General features: G+C 57.6%; 1 protein-coding gene across 2 annotated transcripts in view; it reads right to left on the reverse strand.

The window, feature by feature from the left end:
• Nucleotides 1–1171: 1171 nt before the first annotated feature.
• WDR91 (WD repeat domain 91) overlaps nucleotides 1172–18356 on the reverse strand; it is a 36299-nt gene continuing 19114 nt past the window's right edge. Inside the window, exons 7-15 of one of the 2 annotated variants that reach the window (XM_070071332.1) lie at nucleotides 13929–14087; nucleotides 12336–12535; nucleotides 11472–11622; nucleotides 9575–9669; nucleotides 9342–9495; nucleotides 6746–6854; nucleotides 5689–5801; nucleotides 4038–4235; nucleotides 1172–1627 (exon numbers count right to left, since the gene is read on the reverse strand). In XM_070071332.1, the coding sequence (XP_069927433.1) occupies nucleotides 1463–1627; nucleotides 4038–4235; nucleotides 5689–5801; nucleotides 6746–6854; nucleotides 9342–9495; nucleotides 9575–9669; nucleotides 11472–11622; nucleotides 12336–12535; nucleotides 13929–14087 (1344 nt within the window). In that variant the 3' untranslated portion in view covers nucleotides 1172–1462. Of the gene's footprint in view, nucleotides 1628–4037; nucleotides 4236–5688; nucleotides 5802–6745; nucleotides 6855–9341; nucleotides 9496–9574; nucleotides 9670–11471; nucleotides 11623–12335; nucleotides 12539–13928; nucleotides 14088–18356 lie in introns of both variants that reach the window. The other variant, XM_070071331.1, reaches the window with a different exon arrangement.

Raw genomic sequence — 18356 nt, forward strand, 5'->3', positions numbered from 1 at the left:
TGGCAGACCAGGAGGAAGCTCCTGGCTCCCGGCTTCAGCCAGGCCCAGTCCTGGCTGTTGTGGCTATTTGGGGAGTGAACCAGCAGATGGAGGATCCGCCGTCTCTCCTCTCTTGCTGTGTAACTCTGCCTTTCAAATAAAAACAACCCAGGCGTACTTTTAATGCCCTAGGAAATCACTCCGTGAGATAAGTAAGGGTGCCGTTCGTGTACAACACGTAGGGAAAATGATGGAGGAAGAAGCCTTGCCTTGCATCATTGGAGGGCTTTACCGGGGTAGAGCTGTGCAGAAACGGCTGGGTGACTGCTTACCATGAAGCCTCACGTTGACCACCCACAGGCCACGTCCATGCTGCCTCCTGTCTTCACCAACTCCCAGAGGAGCTTTAGTGTAGATTTCTGTGTGCTCTTCCCCAAACCGACAACCAGCAGGTGCCCCACTCCAGCTGCGCGTGACCAGAACTGGGCTGGAGCCCAGACGCTCCGAAAAGCCTCTTCAAGAAGCTTGCAATGGCAGCCTTCCGGAGCTCGGTGACCACGGAGCCCGAAGCCCACACCCACCATGGCCACTCTGGCTCCTCCCAGGCCCCCTGTCCCAGCTGTAGGGAGAAGGGTGGATCTCTTGCTACTGCCGACCTAACGGAAGGATTGGCCTCTTCAAGACCCTGGGTGGAGAGGGTAGGCCTGGGCAGAGGTGTGCATTCAGCCGGAGTTGTGCCAGCCTGAGCCCCTGTCTGCCCAGCCACTTGGCAGCTTGCTCAGACCCTCTCACTACCCACCAGCAGAGGGCGCAGGCAGCTGGGGCTGGTCAACCCCAAGTGATACTGGGAAAAGCAGCCAGGTAGATGGCGAGGGGCAGCCAGCAGCACAGCCCTCCGCCCTGCCTCTCCCAGAGAGGCTTCTGTAGCCAACGCTGCCAGCTCAAGAGGACACACTGGCCTTGACCCGAGTGCCCAGAGAAGCGACAACCGCAAAACTGTGTCACCCGGTGGAAAGAAAGGGAGCCCACATCCCACACCCACAGCAGAGCAACAGGCAGACCCGATGCCCACGAGGCTCGGCCGTGGCCAGAGAGGCAGGCGCAGTCCCCCGTGGGGCTGCGGGGCCAGGCAGCCCAGTGCCGACCACCACCAGAGTGACGGGACACACATGTCCTAGAGAGACACACCAGGTGACCACAGAATTTTTTTTTTAAAAAGTGAGCAAATATATACAAAATACTGTCCGTCTCTCCTGGGCCAACACAGCAGCCACCGTCACATCGCTTCCTCCCGCACGCTAAAGGCTGCTCCCGGCACAGCCCACCGCACTGGTCTCTGGGAAGCGCCCGCCTCCTCCTGCACGGGCTCCCCTCCAGTCACGGCAGCTGGGCAGTGCCCGAGCCCCGCGGAAGACCTCTCCCTGCGGATTCACAGGGCGCCCAGGCTAACACTGCTTCCCTGGTGCCGCTCGGGCCACGTCCGTCAGAGCTTATGGGCCAGCAGCGTGGTCAGCTTGATCTTGCCGTCCATGGAGGCGGTGAGGCAGGTCCCGCAGTCCATGGCGGTGCTCCAGTCCACGGTGACCACGGGGGCCCGGTGGCCACCCAGGCTCAGGCAGCTCTCCAGGACCTTCTCATCACCACCTAACTGCAAGCGGACAGAGGAGAGACAGGCAGCAGACGCCACTTACAAACCCAGCCACCTTACCCGCCGGGGCGGGGGGGGGCAGGCCTGTCTTTCCCGAGTCTGTTTACACCGGCTCGGACCAGGCAGGCCTTCCTCCTTCCCGACTCCAGCTGGTCCGTCTCAGGTGCACACAAGCTCCCCTGGGAAGCCTCTGCCAGGAAGGGACTTTCTCTGCCACCACGAGCTTGCCTTGCGCTTGTGACTCCTGCACCTGCCCCGGGTGCGCCCTTAAGCATCGCTCATCACGACCTGACACGGGCTCTTGCACCTGCTGATTTGTTTGGGGTCGCTTCCCCGGCTGGGGACCGCAGGGTCCTGGCCAGCTCTCCCCTGCAGTGTGGCCAGGGGAGGCCCCGAGCCCAGGAGCACTGCTCTCCACAGTCCCGCGCACGTTGGGCACTCAGAAGCTCCTGGGGAACCAGGAGCGAACACATACTGTCAGTCCTGCTGCACAGGACACCCACGGGTCACGAGCAAGAGACACGAGGAGGTCAGCGTCATGGAGCAGAGAAGTACAAACGGTTTCCACGTCGTAAGGAAGGGAGCTGAAGCTCTGTAGGCTCCTAACGTGACGAAACCCCTGACACGTGCCGAGTTACACAGAGGAGTCAGGTACACCGTGAGTCTACTGCAAATCATAGAGCCACGCGGGCCAGTGGCTTACGGCTACAAGATTAAAACACACCCACACTCACGCGCACACGTAGGTCTGTGCACCACGCGAAGCTAGCGCACCTGGAAACCACCTCAGAGCTCCAGGGGACCAAACACTGACCAGTTTTCATGGTATCTCCATTGCAGTGTGGGGAAGTTAGAGGGTTAAGTTTTAAGGAGAGGGCAAGGGGCACCCAAATCCTCCTCCGGGAGAGGCGCATGCTCGAGCCGGATCCCACGGCGCACGCTCACACACGTCTCCGCGGAGAAGGCTCCCCACTGCCCCCTCACGCCCTTTCCTGCACGCAGGACCCAGGACCCAGGACCCACTGCATGCTCTCCCTGCCTCTGCCCCTGGGGGGCCACCCCCCTCCCCGCCAAGGCCTCCCTTCCTCCCTGTCCACCTGACCCCTCCTGCCCCCAAGACCTCTGATCCACGGACTGTCACCTGCCCGGGGCCAACGCCCTCCCGGCTTCCTCCCCCTGGGCCGGCTCACGGGCTCCACACTGCTGCCCCACTGCTGGCGTGTGAGCTCCCCGAGGGTCCTGGTCACACCTCATCTCCCTGCCCTGACACCTGGCCCTCAGCTGCTGCCCCAGACACGTGCCACAGGGACTGAGAACACTCCCGACGTGGGACTGCCTGTTACCCACAGACCAACCTCCAGCACAGTTAGAGATCAGCTCTGAGCCTAGGAAGCAAACTCGCTCGGTACCAGACACACAGGTGCAGGCCGTAACACAGATCTTCACTCGTCCATCTGAGAGCAGCACTAACACAGAAGGGAGGAGGGGACTCCCACTTTGACTATGACCTTGTCTAAATGACGTCAGAGCTGGCGAACTCAAGAGGCTTCCCTAGCCTTGGCAGCTCATTCCCAGAGCCTTGGATGATTACTGACGTCATAAGTAAGAGTATCAATTGTTAAATCAACAGGAGTCATTGTGCACTTACTCCCCATGTAGGATCTCTGTCCTTAATATGTCGTACTATGAGAATTAGCAGTAAAATTAGTCTTCAGGGGCCAGCACCGTGGCATAGAGGGTAAAGCCAACACCTGCAGTGCCGGCATCCTACATGGGTGCCAGTTTGAGCCCCGGCTGCTCCTCTTCCAATCCGGCTCTCTGCTGTGGCCTGGGAAAACAGTGGAGGATGGCCCAAGTGCTTGGGCCCTGCACCCATGTGGGAGACCCGGAGGAAGCTCCTGGCTCCTGGCTTCAGAGTGGCACAGCTCTGGCCATTGTGGCCATCTGGGGAGTGAGCCAGAGGATGGAAAACCTCTCTCCCTGCCTCTCCTCCCTTCTCTGTGTAACTCTGCCTTTCAAATAAATAAATCTTAAAAAACTAGTCTTCAAACAGCACGTTATACTTTGTGTGTCTGTGTGGGTGCAATCTGTTGAAATCTTAGTATAGAGCTGATCTGTATATAAAGATAATTAAAAGTGAATCTTAATAAAGAATGGGATGGGAGAGGGAGTAGGAGATGGGATGGTTTGCAGGTGAGAGGGTGGTTATAGGGGCACGAACTGCTATAATCCAAAATATGTACCTATGAAATTTATATTTATTAAATAGAAGTTTTCTATTAAAAAATTATCTATTTCAAAAGAGCCAGTAGAGAAGATCTCCCCAAACCCAGGGCCACGCTCGGCTCAGACACAGCCCTGGCCCGCGGAGAGGAGCCCCCTGCTCACCACCACCCCCGCGCCCGTTTACCTTGTAGATGACGCCCCCGGTGGCAGAACACGTCAGCATGTAGTTGCCCTCCGAGTCAAAGGCGAAGAGCCGGCCCCTGGGCACTTGCACCTGCTTGTAGCCGCTGTAACCGGACAGCACGAAGGGGCCCGAGGCGTCCGCCGGGAGGCTGTACTCCGACACCTTGAGGCCGCTCTTGTGGATGTTCCACTGGATGAACTGCGGGCACGAAGCACAGAGTGTGCGCTCAGGGAGGCCCACTGCCTGCCGGGAGAAGAGCCAGGGCCAGCGCCGGCGCCGAGGCTGGCAGGGCTGACGCAACGCGCCTGCCCCAGCCACGCCTGTGATGGCCGTGCAGAGGGCTCTCCAGTGCCCACGGCAGAACAGCGGCCTGGCCAAGGTCAGAGTCCAAGCCTCCTCCCTTGGGCCTTACACAGGAGGGACAGGGGACAGCAACGGCCCCGTGTGGACTCCATCTCTCAAGCAGAGAGAATGCTTCAAGCACCCGCTGTCACGGTCAGGCTGGCGGCCCGACTGGCCTTTTCCCACTGAGGAGCAGGGCACCGAGGACGAGCCCACATCCGTCTCCCGCATCTGCGTGGCGCAGCTGAACACGCGGGCCGCAGCCCCACGCCCTGCAGCCTTCACTTTAGCACGCAATCCACCCGCCAGTCCCAGGGACGAGCTACTTGGCTTCGGCCACCCTGTCCCTGGGAATCCTCCCCACACAGCCAGGACGTCGAGCTGCAGTTTAAAAATCCCTTCCTGGGGCTGGCGCTGTGGCGTAGCAGGTAAAGCCACTGCCTGCAGTGCCAGCATCCCATATGGGCGTCGATTTGAATCCCGGCTGCTCCACTTCCAATCCAGCTCTCTGCTATGGCCTGGGAAAGCAGAAGATGGCCCAAGTCCTTGGGCCCCTGCACCTGCATGGGAGACCCAAAAGCAGCACCTGGCTCCTGGCTTCGGATCAGCCCAGCTCCAGCCATATGGGGAGTGAACCAGTTAATGGAAAACGCCTCCCCCACCCCCCGTCTCTGCCTCTCTGTAACTTTGCCTTTCAAATAAATAAATTTTAAGAAATAAATCCCTTCCTATGGCTTACAAATGTCGTCAGATTTCGGTAAAGAATACACGCAGGTCCTGGCACATCCCAAAGGGGCAGGAGGGCAGCTGGGAGCCTTCTCTCACTCGGCCCCACCCCCAGCTCCCTTCAAGGCAGCACCTGCCCACGCCCTCCGTGTCCTGCCACCCCAGGTGTCCCCTCTTTTTTCCTGGCTTCTTTTATACATCTCGACTCTGCTCAGACCCATGTACCTTGGAGAAGCTGCTCCCAGCCCCCCTGGCAGCTCCGTGCACCCATGGTGCTTTTGTGAGCCCCCAGTACCTAAGCTCGCCAAGGTGCACCGTGGCCCCCATCTGGATCCCCTGCACCCATCGACAGCAAGCAGACTCCCCTTGGCTGCACAGAGGACAAAGGGTGTGCCACCCCCTTCCATCAGGACAGCCCGTTCCCACAGACCTCAGCTCGGCCTCAAAGACCCCCCATGATGGATTCCTATTTTATCCCCAATTTACAGAATGACAAAACGGAGGTGGAGAAGGCCCAAGGGCACAGCTGCCACACTGATCAGACTAAGGCAGCCCTCTCAGATCTCAATCCCACGGTGCCTACCTTCCCGTCCTCGCCGATGCTGTACACGGTGTTCTCGTCGTAGCTGAACTCCACGGAGTAGACCTCCCCGCAGTGCGCCTGCCAGCTCATGGCGCACTCGTGTTGCTGCATGTCTGGGGCAGAGAGACGTCACAGGGGTTCCAACCAGGACACCGTGGAAATCGCCCGCCACCTGTAGGCGCCCCTCACTCCCTGCTCGGGCTGACAGCTGCCCTGGAGGCTGGGGGCCTCCTGGCCCCAACAGGCATCACAGGGCTGACCCCTGCCCCAGAGGCCAGGCTGCCTCTGAAGTGCACAAGGGGAGGCCTGGGCATTTCTGGGGGCTGGAGCTCATCTGGGGAGCCTGTGAGCGCAGCAGTCCTTCCTGTGGGGCTTCCTATGCCCAGGGGTTTGGTAACACACAGGTGGTTTGGGGCCAGTGCTATGGTGTAGTGGGTAAAGCCATTGCCTGTGGCGCTGGCATCCTATATGGGCACCAGTTTGAGTCCTGGCTGCTCCGTTTCCAATCCAGCTCCCAGCTCCCTGCTAATGCGCCTGGGAAAACAACAGAGGATGACCCAAGTGTTTGGGCCTCTGAACCCACGTGAGTGACCAGGAAGAAGCTCCTGGCTTCGAATGGGCCCAGCTCTGGCCATTGCAGCCATCTGGGGAGTGAATCAGCTGATGGAAGATCTGTCTCTCCTTCCTTCCTTCCCTAACTTTCAAATAAATAAATAAAGATTAAAAAAAAAAAAAAGATACAGGTGGTTCGTCCCATCAGATGTCTCCTGGGGACAGAATGAGTCACCTAGAGCAAGCAGGCAGGACAGCATCCCTCTCCCATGTCCTGCTGGAGCCCACACAGGTGGCCAGGACTCAACCAAACAGCTCCAGCCAAAGGACTGCTAAGCCCCACCCCTTCATATGTCTCCTGCGAGCCGAGGATGGCGTTCTCAGAACTCTGAGCAGAGATAAGCTCTAGCACACACATTCGAGATGGGATTCTGCAACAGCCTTTAGTCTGGCCAAAACTCCAACTCCATCCTCTGGGACCGAGAGCAACGGGGCGCCCGCATACCAAACAGCCGGATGGCACCGTCGGCCGCCCCCGTGACCAGCAGGTTCCCGTTGTGATTGAAGGCTGTACAGTTGATGGCAATGGGCTCGGGATCCAGGGAGAACTGGAGCTATTGAAGAAAGAAAACCAGACACGCGATTAGTGACCAGCTCAGCCACAGCCACCACCGGCGGCCCAGGCCGTCTTCCCACCGGCTCCTCCTCTGCGACTTCCTCCCGGAGACGGGGAGCCGAGCTTTGCCAGGTGTGCTGCCCATGACCTTCCACACTCTGAAGAGGCAAGGTCTCTGTGCCTGCAGACTAATCCATTCTTGCTCAGCTATCCAACGAGGAACCCATGTGTGTGCCACCCGGACAGCACTCACAGTGCACGCCAAGCTACGTCTCACTGCAAAGTCCTCCTGCCCACGGGGACCAACGCTTTGTTGACAGGCAACCCTCCGTGACCGAGCCTGGCTGTGCACAGGCCTCCCGGCAAGCCCCACACCTTCCCTATCGACACATTCAGACAGGGGCAGGTAAGCCAGCCGCCCAGAATGGCTGAACCGACGAAGATGAGCATTCCAAAGAACGTGGAAGCCCAGGAAACTAGAAATACAACACAGGATGTAAATGAGTCTGTCTGTCTGTCTGTCTCTCTCTCTCTCTCTCTCTCTCTCTCTCACACACACACACACTGAGCTGGCAAAGGACTCTTCAGAGCGAAGGCAGGCACTGGAAGAAGGCAGGGACGTGAGCACCGGTGACGTCCAAAGCTGGCTTTCGCACGGAGGCATCCTCCACACCCCGACGACCCAGGTTCCCACGGAGCCCCGAGAAGCTTACGAGCCTGGAGACAGCAGGGCCAGCCCTGCCCGAGGCCCGGCAGGAACAAACTGCATGTGAAGCTGCGGCTCCAACAAGGCTGGACCCAGTGCAGGGAAGGACTGAAAACGAGCCTACCTGCTTCTCTGCAAATTCCTGACCACCAACCAGTGCCGATGGGGTTTATATCCCAAATTCACAATCCCCACGCAGACAGAAACCACAAGCAGAGAAAGCAAACCTGCCAGGGCCTGGAGGGCCCCAGGCACCGGGGACGAGCAAGTGCAAATCTTCTCCCGAGAAACGACCTCCCCTCCAAGCCCCAGAATATTTTTAATATATATATATATAATTTATTTCAAAGACAGGTAGAGAGAGAGAGAGAGAGAGAGAGGTCTTCCATCTGCTGGTTCACTTCTGAAATGGCTACAACAGCCAGAACTGAGCTGATCCAAAGCCAAGAGCTTCTTCAAGGTCTCCTTTGTGGGTGCAGGGGCCCAAGGACTTGGGCGGTCCTCCACTGTTTTCCCAGGTGCGTTAGCAGGGAGCTGGATCGGAAGTGGAACAGCCAGGACTTGAACCAGCACCTACATGGGGTGCCGGCACTGCAGGCTGGGGCTTTAACCTTCTGAGCCACAAGGCCAGCCCCACCCCCAGAATATTCTTAAGGACAAAGGCCTAAGAAATAAAGCCACGCCAAAATTCACAGGACACAGGAGCACACGGCATAAGAAGGAACGGCAGAATCACAGCCACAAAGGCTGCAGGCATCTGTGTTGTCAGAATTTGATGACTGGATTCAACATGTCCGACAAAACAGAAGGGACTGAAGATATGGGTAAAAGCGCAGAACTAGATGTGCAACAAAGCAGGTCTGCAAAATGAAGTCGAGCTTCTAGATCTGAGAAATACAGTAACTGAAATTGGTGTCCTAGTGGTTTAAATCGGCGACTAGGCGCGGCGGAGGACAGAACTGGCACACTGAAAGAGCTGAAGAAATCAACATCAAGAAGGCAGCAAAGCGAAACGAAAAGGGGGCAGAGAAGTTCTAACACAGCTAACTGGAGTTCCAGAAGAAAAGAATTCAGAGAGCTGTAATACAGAAAAAAATGATGATTAAGAACCTTCCAGAACTGAACAAAAACACAAATCCTGAGATTCAGAAAACAGATAAATCCCAACATCACTTATAAAGAATAAACTTTAGAATTTAAAAACCAGGGGCTGGTGCTGTGGCACAGTGGGCTAAGCCTCTTCCTGCTAGACTGGCATCCCATACGGGCACCAGTTCAGGCCCTGGCTGCTCCACTTCCAATCCAGCTCTCTGCTATGGCCTGGGAAAGCAGTAGAAGATGGCTCAAGTCCTTGGGCCCCTATACTGCATGGGAGACCTGGAAGAAGCTCCTGACTCCTGGCTTTGGATCAGCTCAGCTCCGGCTGTTGCAGCCATCTAGGTAGTTAACCAGAAGATGTGAGATCTCTAACTTTCTAAGATCTTTAAAAAAAAAAAAAAAAAAAAAAAAAAAGTCAGAAGGAAACAGGCAAAAACAAACCCAAGAACCCCCTGGCAGGTTTGGGTGACCTCCAAGTTTGTGGCACAGTTCTGAAGTTGCCAACAATTTGCCCAGTTAGAGGACACCATTTTTCAACACTGAACACTTTGCGACCTTCTCACGAGTCAGACGTGGGAAGAGAGTAAAGCCAATAGCGGAGGGAAACCAGCCAGCGCCCCTGGGGAGCACAGACAGGGCGCCCTCCGAGTCTGGGGCCCAGCCACCGGGCAGGTCCCGTACCTGCTGCTTCATGGTCTTCGTGTCCCACAGCAGCAGCTTGCCGGGAACCTGGTTCACGCCCTTGGCTGTGGAGTCCACCTGGGAAGTGAGGCTTGGAGCTGCCGCCGAGCAGACGAAGGAGGCCCCGCTGGGGCTGCACGCCAGAGACAGGATTCTGTAACACACGCGAGGCTGGGTCAGACGCCCGGCCCAGGCGCGGGGAGGCAGGGAGTGAGGCTCGGGCCTCCGCTCACCGGGGCATGTCGTCACTGATGCTGATTTCACACAGGTTCTTCTTGGCTTCTGTGTCGTAGAGACGCACTGTCCCCATGCCGCTGCCCAGCAGGAGCTGGAACGAGAAGGGGCAGGAGGTGGGAGGGACAGCGTGGGAGGCAGGCACAGTCAGCGAGGACCTCAGACGCCAGGCCTGTTCCTCCTCCAGTTCTCCATGCAGGCAGGAGAACTCGGGCCTCAGGGGACTTCCCCTGGAGAGTAAATGAAGCAGGGCAGGCGTACAGCCTGACGGCGGAGATGCAGGCTGGGACACCCACATCCCGTACCGGAGTCCCTGGGTCCAAGCCCCAGCTCCGGCCCCTGACCCCAGCTTCCTGCTGGTGCACACTCTGGGAGACAGCAGGTGATAACTCAAGTATCCGAGTCCCTGCCACCCACCTGGGGACCTGGGCTGAGTTCCTGACTCCTGGCTTCAGTCCCAGCCAGGGGGCTAACGAGGGCACCTGGGGAATCAATCGGTGGACGGGATCTCTCTGCCTCTCAAATTTAAAAATAAAGCAGAAGGCCGGCATTTGACAGTGGTTAAGACACGGCCTGGGACGGCCACATCCCATACTGCAGTGCCTGGGTTTGAGTCGCAGTTCCGCTTCCGATCCCAGCTTCCTGCCAGTGCACACCTTGGGCGGCTGTGGGTGATGGCTCGGGTACTACCTGCGTGGGAGACCCAGATGGAGTTCCCAGCTCCTAGCTTTGGCCTGGCCAGGACCAGCTATCGCAGGCATCTGGGGAATAAACCAGCAAGTGGAAGGTCTCCACCTCCCTGCCTTTCAAGTAAATGAAAACCAATTAAATAAGGATAACAGAAAATAATCTTTTTAATTAAAGAACATTAGCGCCGACCTGGAGCAAACAGAACCACAAAAGCCATCTGTGGAAATGGGGGAGATGTCACCGTGAATACACCGGGACTCCTTCTGTCTGCTTAAATGAGACTCCCAGATCGGCCATTCTTTCAGTTTTCAATCCCAGCTGCCCCAAACCCTTCCTTCCAGCTCCTGATCTACCTCGGGCCCCTCCTGGCTACAGCTCTGGCGGCTACCGGGGCCTAGGTGACTGCCCGCGCCCTGCGGCTCTGCAGGGGAGGGCTCCGGCTCTGTGAAGAGACCTCCCTCGTCTGGAGGAACGTGTGGTTTATCTGGGAACAGCTCCAAAGGCAGCAGTGAGCGCCACCACAGAACACGCAAGCGGCAGCCAGCTCCGAGGACGCCCCCAGGAACACTTGCCAGACGGCGGCCTCGGCATTTGCCTGGCCAAGGGATGCTGGTCGAGGGCAAGCCTCGAGACCCCAGAGCCTCCGAAGGAACTCCCTCAGCTGTCAGAAGCGTAGAAAGCCGGCTGTGCCCTGGGCTGCGGGAGTGGTCCCCACGAAATGGATTCAAAGAGGAACCTCAGTGACTCTGACCCCCTCAACTCCCACTCCCCCACTCAACAGCGAAGCCCAGAGGGGCGAAGGATGGGTATGGTGTTCTCCTGGAGGCAATCAGGCCCCTGGGAAGCACAAAAGGGCTCACACCACCCCTCCCCAGCGAATGCCCCTGAGCCACTTCCTGCCGGGCCTGGACAGGAGGGCACATGCAGAGAACCTGGGGACTAGCAGGGACGGGCGGGGCGGCCAGGAGGTCAGGCGGCCTCTCAGGGCAGACTGCCACAGGCAGGAAGGAGCCTGCGGCTCATCTGCAGCTCTGTAAACCCAGACACCTCACTGCCACCCACCCGGGAGCTGGCAGGGCCAGTCCTGGCTGTGTGGTCCCCCAGTGGCCCCTGGTGGACAGGAGGGAGGGGGACGTGGCGCGGCCGCCTCGGCTCGGCCCGTGGGGACCCCCAGGGAGTGCGCACTGTGGGCCAAGCACCACTCACCAGCCTGTCTCGCTTGGTGGCCCACTCAAGAGAGAGCAGGGGCGACTTGGAGATGGAGGACGCTTTGGTCTGCATGATCGGGTTGAAGGACCACACCTTGATGACGCCGTCCACGTCGAGGCTGGCGACCCTCCTGCCCGAGCAGTCCACTCTAGACACAACAGGAAGAGACGCTGGCATCCTGGCCTCAATCCTCGTCAGCCCACGGCGGGGCACTACCTTCCTGGCTTCCCCCAACCCCCACCCCCTGTGTTTAAAAACAACCCCGGTGGCCTGCACTCCAAGGACGAGCACAGACGACTCTGGACATCACACACTGCCCAAAACACGCGTTCAGCACGTAGGACGTCTGAGCTCGTCACGTGGCAACACCAGGGCCAGAACAGCAAGTGTCACAGCCCCGCCTCGGGTCCCAGCAGTCTACGGAGGCCGAGAGCCCGCGTCACACGCCAGCGGGGCTGTCAAAGGAGCCGCCCCGTCCTGAGAACCACACTCCGCGAGCGTGTCTTCCACAGGCCACGTTTAGTGACGTCGGAAACTCACAATTGATAACCATTTACCTATGGTACCATCCTAAGGAAACTAAAATTGAGCGAGTCCTGGGGGTTCAGATAAACGATGACTTGTTCCTAAAGCCCAGAGACAGATCAGAAACGGCGGCGAGGCCAGTCCAGAGGCAACTCCGAGCAGGGCCACCAGGTGGCAGTCACGCAGCCCTCCTCCTCTCAACTTTCAGGAGAGACCAGGGTCCTTGGGGCACCCTCCCCACCCTACCACTGTTCTCTCCATCCTCCTGTTGCCACACCTTCCCTGGCAATCCCCGGAACTGCAGGCTTCCAGGGCTGTCCCTGGCGGCCGGCCCACCTGCAGTGCATGATGGACGAGTGGTGCTCCCCGTACTCCTCCTGGCCCAGCACGATGAAGGGCTGCTCGGGGCGGGCTCCTGCCCCCTCTGCGCTGGCCGAGGACGCCCGTGTCAGGGGCTCCGCGGGCTCCACGTGCAGTTCCGGGCAGGGCTCCGCCTCTGGGCCGCTAGCTTCCGGCTTCTTCTCCGCACCCTGTGGCTGCTGAAGTGGAGACAAGGCAGCTGAGAAGGGGCCCCGTGCCCAGGAGCACACCATGGGGTATCTGGCCTGGCCCTGGTGTGCTGGGCGCTTCCGGATGGGCACGGGATGCAGAGGTGAGCCCTGAGCCGTGGAGGCAGCACCCAGCTCGCCCTGGCTCCCCTCCCCTCCCTCCCTGTCACAGGTAACTAGATTCAGGACACGCACCTGTGTGGCAGCAGGCCAGGCTGAAGGCAACACTTCGAGTGGAAGCCCACTGCGGACCAGGCTTCCAGTCACCTAGCTTTTCTAAGTCTCCCGAAAATCATGCGAGATCTGATTACTAACTGCACCTTGCAGCTCAGGAGCTAAGGCAGAGCAGAAGGCTATGTACCTGCCCAAGGTCCCAAGGCTGGCAAGGGGCAGAACCTGGATGCCAGAGTGAAGCCTGGCCCCGGCCCCTCCCCAGTACAGGAGGTGGGCATCGCGAGACTGAGAAACTGAGCCAACCAGCTAGGCATGCAGACACCCAAGGACAGCTGGGCGATCCCAGATGCCCGGGTGGCACCACGTGCTGGCCACTGATCACCTGGTGCTCAGACACACCCCAGGCCTCAGGAGGTCAGCCAGGGAATGCTCCACCACCCTGGGGTTCCCCGTGCTCCCCCAGGGCGGCCCGAGGAGTGATTCAGAGGAACTGCAGACTTTATGGGGCTGTGGCTGGACTCCAAGTACATCGAGTCATCTAGGCCGGGGCAGGAAGACTGGAGATGAGATACGAGCCCACTGCCACCAAGCTGGATCCGCCATGGGGCTGTTCAACAATGCTCTGGCACTGGCACTGGCAAGGAGCCCCCCGGGAGGGGCTACGTGGTCCAGAAGGTAACGTGGGCACGAGACCCAGTCCTGTCTCGGGACTTCTGCCTTCACCGGGAGTATCTGGGAGAAGGAGCAGTTCGTGCCGTGCCTGACCCAGTCCCACGGAGAGGGGGGTCCTCTCAGCAGGGCCCATGCCACAGCAGCTCGCCGTGTGGGCACGTGGCCTCAGCGCAGGAGAAAGGGATCCTGAGGTCAAGCCACTCTGGGCGACTCAGGCGACACCGAGGGAACTGCACCCTCTTCCCCAGGTCTTAGAAAGCTTATGACACTCTCACTCACACACACGCACACGCACCCCTAACTCGTCTGCACGGTGACAGCCAAGCCCCAGAGTCCCCTGCGGAGCCTTGCGATCTCCGGCCCCTACTTGGGCCAACGCTGCAGCGTCGGGGAGAAGGACCGCGGAAGAGCCAGGCAAAGACGCGGAGTGCAAGCACCCGAGAGGACCGGGCGAACGCGCTCTGCCCGGCGGCAGCAGCGCTCCGAGGAGAGGCACTCCACAGTGCTGGCGGCGCCTCCCCGGGCACCCCCGTACCTGGGAAGACGTGGTGGAGAACAGCTCCTTCCTCTCCTTGCCGTGGTCCTGCAGGCGCCGCTGCCGGTGTTGCGCCCAGCTGGACTCCGCAGGGGCCAGCCCCCCCAGGAGGCTCTTCCCGTCCTTGGCCCCGGGTGCTGGGTCCTTTCCCTTGGTGGCCTAGGAGATGAGAAGCCGCTGTGCACAGTCTCTTCCCACCTCGAGGGCGACAGCCAGGCCAGGAGGGGAGCAGCTTCTCCACCGCTCCCGGGTCAGGTGCTCCCTGGCTGGACTGGGCAGTTCAAGTGGTGCCCACTCCGCCAGGTGGGCCCGTCCCAGCAGCCCGGACTCGCTCCTTTCCACTGTTCTCCCGGGGCTGGGACAGGTCCACTGTGTTCCTCAGCCTGCAACATCACTCGCTTGGACAGGGAAACAGAACCAGCTTCACCTATGCCCCACACCGAGTGACAGGCAGGAGCCCAGTTCCGCCAGGGATCGCCGAGCCGGGCCAGGTCCCACGCTCGGTGCTATGCACACTTACATTCAACGATATGCTGGGGCAATGTAAAAATATATCACATTTATGCGACAAGCGACCACTTCTCCAGATGAAAGAAGAAACACAATAGCCTCTCTTGTTTGGGCCAAGACAAGAATAACCAGCAAATGTTAACAGCACCAGGGTACTGGAAAATGACTCCTGGCAAACCAGAAACTCTTTTCAACACTACTGGAAACCCAAGGACCCTTGAGTACGACAGCCTGGCCAGGAAACAAACTGGTACTTCCTGGCTCCTTTTCCTGTGAGGCCAGCCAAGACTACAGCAACACAGAAGGAATCTAGGAAGCCCCGCCCACCCCATGGAGAGCAGACGTCTGCGCTCTTAACCTTTAGCTGCTTGGAAAGAAGCTGTCCGGCTCACCTCTCCCAACGGCCCAGCAGGGCTCCCCTTTTCCGGCCTCACTCTCCAGGTCATGGGGTCAAACCAGCTCCCTCTCTTAGCAAAGGGGTATGGATGCCCACAGCCACTCAGGTTTCAGACGGATTGTACCCCAGACCTCAGTGAAGAGGACAAACTCACCCAAAGTCTGCCTGTTGCCTTCTCGTTCTTCCACTCCTTACACTGTTGTTAACAGTTAACAGTTCAGACTGATTCCCATGGATTCCTTGGGAATCCTGTAGCCAGGAACAGTTTTCAAAGTTCTCTGTCGGGGCCGGCGCTGTGGCATAGCGGGTAAAGCCGCCACCTGCAGTGCCGGCATCCTGTATGGGTGCTGGTTGGAGTCCCGGCTGCTCCACTTCCGATCCAGCTCTCTGCTACGGCCTGGGAAAGCAGAAGATGGCCCACGTCCTCGGGCCCCTGCACCCACACGGGAGACCCAGAAGAAGCTCCTGGCTTCAGATAGGCATGGCTCTGGCTGTTGCAGCCCATCAGGGAGTCAACCAGCAGATGGAAGACCTCTCTCTCTCTCTCTCTCTCTCTGCCTCTCCTTCTGTGTAACTCAGACTTTCAAATAAATAAATCCTTAAAAAAAGTTTTGTCATTCTGCCTATCAAAAAAAATATCTTAAAAAAAGAAGCACTTTGGCGGGGAGGAGTTTGGTGCACTGTGGCGCAGCTGGTTAAACCACCTCCTGTAGCACCAGCATCTCATACGAGTACCAGTTTGAGTCCTGGCTACTCCACTTCCAATCCAGCTCCCTGCTAATGCGCAACAGTTAGCCCACGTACTTGGGTCCCTACCACCCATGTAGGAGATCAAAATGGAGTTCCTAGCTCCTGGCTTTGGCCACTGCTACCATCTGGGGAGTGAACTAGCAAGTGGAAGATCGCGGTCTCTCCCTCTCATTCGGTCATTCTGCCTATCAAATAAATAAGGAGACCTTAAGAACAACAACAACAACAAAAAATTAAGTGCCTGCTTAGCTGGAACCTAACTACGGCTGACCTACAGGGAATCTGCTGGTTTGGGTTCCTGCCTGAAGTCCTCTCCAGGTCCATCTTCCCCGGCTGTAGTGGGGCTTCCCTCTCGAGGAAGCGTAACTGCCCCGCGGCAGCCGAGGAGGACTGGTTCCCGCACCCCCAGCGGATGTAGATGCCCATGTGCCCTGTTAAGAGGGGAAGTGCCTGTACAGAACCTCTGCACCTCCTCCCAGACACTGAGTCACCTCGGGACGGCTTCTAATAACTAACATGATGCTGCGTGAGTGCTACGTAAATGGCTGTTACACTGCACTGTTAGGGGATAATGACCAGAAAGTCTGCACGTGTTCAGTACAGAGTGCTCTTTTTAGTATTTCCCATCAGCCGGCTGGACCTCCTGATATGGAACCCCTGAGTGTGGAGGGCCAACTGAACTTGCTTCCCCAAGTTCCGGCATATTTTAGAAGACAAAATGAATAAGAAAACCAACGGCAATAGCAAGATAGCACCAATATATAACATTAACCAAACATCTACCATATCCAAGATAGCACCAATATATAACATTAACCGAACACCTACCATATCCAAGATAGCACCAATATATAACATTAACCGAACACCTACCATGTCCAAGATAGCACCAATATATAACATTAACCGAACACCTACCATATCCAAGATAGCACCAATATATAACATTAACCGAACACCTACCATATCCAAGGCATATCTTAAGACCTTGACAATACTGTAAACGTGAAGACATCATTTTGTTATGAGGAAACAGAATCTTGGAGAGGTTAAGAGACTTCTCGGGGCTGGCACTGTGGTGCAGTAATCTAAGCCTCCCCGGTGTGACCGGCATCCCATGTGGGTGCCAGTTTGAGTCCTAGCCATTCCACTTCTGATCCAGCGCCCTGCTAATGGCCTGGGAAAGCAGTACAAGATGGCCCAAGTGCTTAGGCCCCTGCACCCAAGTGGGAGACCAGGAAGAAGCTCCTGGCGTCAGACTGGCCCAGCCCTGGCCACTGTGGCCATTTGGGGAAGGAACCAGTAGATGGAAGACCCCTCTTATTTGAAAGGCAGAGTTAGAATCTTAAAAGAAAAAAAAAAAAAAAAAAAGACTTCCCCGCACAGGTGGGACCTGACAGAGCTGGAGCGCACACCCAGACCTGACATCACAGCCCACGCTGGGGGCAACCTGAAGAGAGTGGCGCTGCGGAGGGGTACCTGGAAGAAAGTGACCCTGACCAGGAAGGAGGAAAAATCGACCATCTTGGAGCTAAATCGCATAACCATGGCAAGACCCTCCTCTCAGCACTCTGACTGCTCTGCAGCGGCATCCCAGTCCACAGAACGCTGAACAGGTTCTGCGATACCAAAAAAGGAAGGCGGCTTCTTCTACCTTCCCAGAGGGAGCAGCTGGGAGGGCCAGGCACCTCCTGCACCGTCCCTGGGATCTGACCCACGGGTACCAACCCCCACTCAGTAGACCCATGCCTCCTCCCCACACCCACTGCTCCAGGGGGCAAGGAGTATAGAGCGAGGAATCCCAAAACAAGTGCAACATAGAATTCAGAAGGTGGCTAACGGGGAGCCAGCATTGTGGGCAGTGGGTTAAAAAGCAACCCGAGAGGCCGGCCTCATGGCCTAACAGGTTAGGCTACCATCTGCAATGCCAGCACTCCACATGGGCAATGGGTCAAGTCCCAGCTGCTCTACTTCTGATCCAGCTCCCTGCTAGTGCACCTAGGAAAGCAGAAGACAGCCCAAGTAATTGGGCCCCTGTGCCCACATGGGAGACCTGGATGAGGCTCCCGTCTCCTGGCTTTGGCCTGGCTCAGCCCTGGCCATTTAGGGAATGAACCAGTGGATACAAGATCCATCTGTCTGTCCTCTCTTCTCTCTCTTTTCCCTAATTCTGCCTTTCAAATTAATTTTAAATAAATATTTATGAAATTTATATTATTTGAAAGTCAGTTACACACAGAGAGGAGAGGCAGAGAGAGAGACAGAGAGGTCTTCCATCCACTGGTTTACTCCCCAGTAGGCCATAATGGCTGGAGCTGGGCCAATGCAAAGCCAGGAGCCAGGAGCTTCTTTTAGGTTTCCCACTTGGGTGCAGGGACCCAAAGACTTGGGCCATCTTCCACTGCTTTCCCAGGCCATAGCAGAGAGCTCGATCAGAAGTGGAGCAGCTGGGTCTTGAACCAGTGCCCATAAGGGATGCTGGTGCTTCAGGCCAGGGCTTTAACCCACTGCGCCACAGTGCCAGCCCCAAGAATAAATTAATAAAAAAAAAAAAGCCACTTAAGAAGCTGGTATCTCATCAGAGACAGTTTAAGCCCAAACTGTCCCCCTTCCAATGTGGCTCCCTGTAAATGCACCTGAGAAAGCAGCAGGTGACAGCCAGGTGTTGGGCGCCTGCCACCACTGGGGAAACCCAGATGGGGTTCCACCTCCTGGCGTTGGCTTGGCCCAGCCCCGGCTGTCGCAGCCATGTGGGCAATGAACTGGGGGAC

Source organism: Oryctolagus cuniculus, chromosome 3 (genome assembly GCF_964237555.1).
Source record: "Oryctolagus cuniculus chromosome 3, mOryCun1.1, whole genome shotgun sequence".
NCBI classification, from domain to species: Eukaryota; Metazoa; Chordata; class Mammalia; order Lagomorpha; family Leporidae; genus Oryctolagus; species Oryctolagus cuniculus.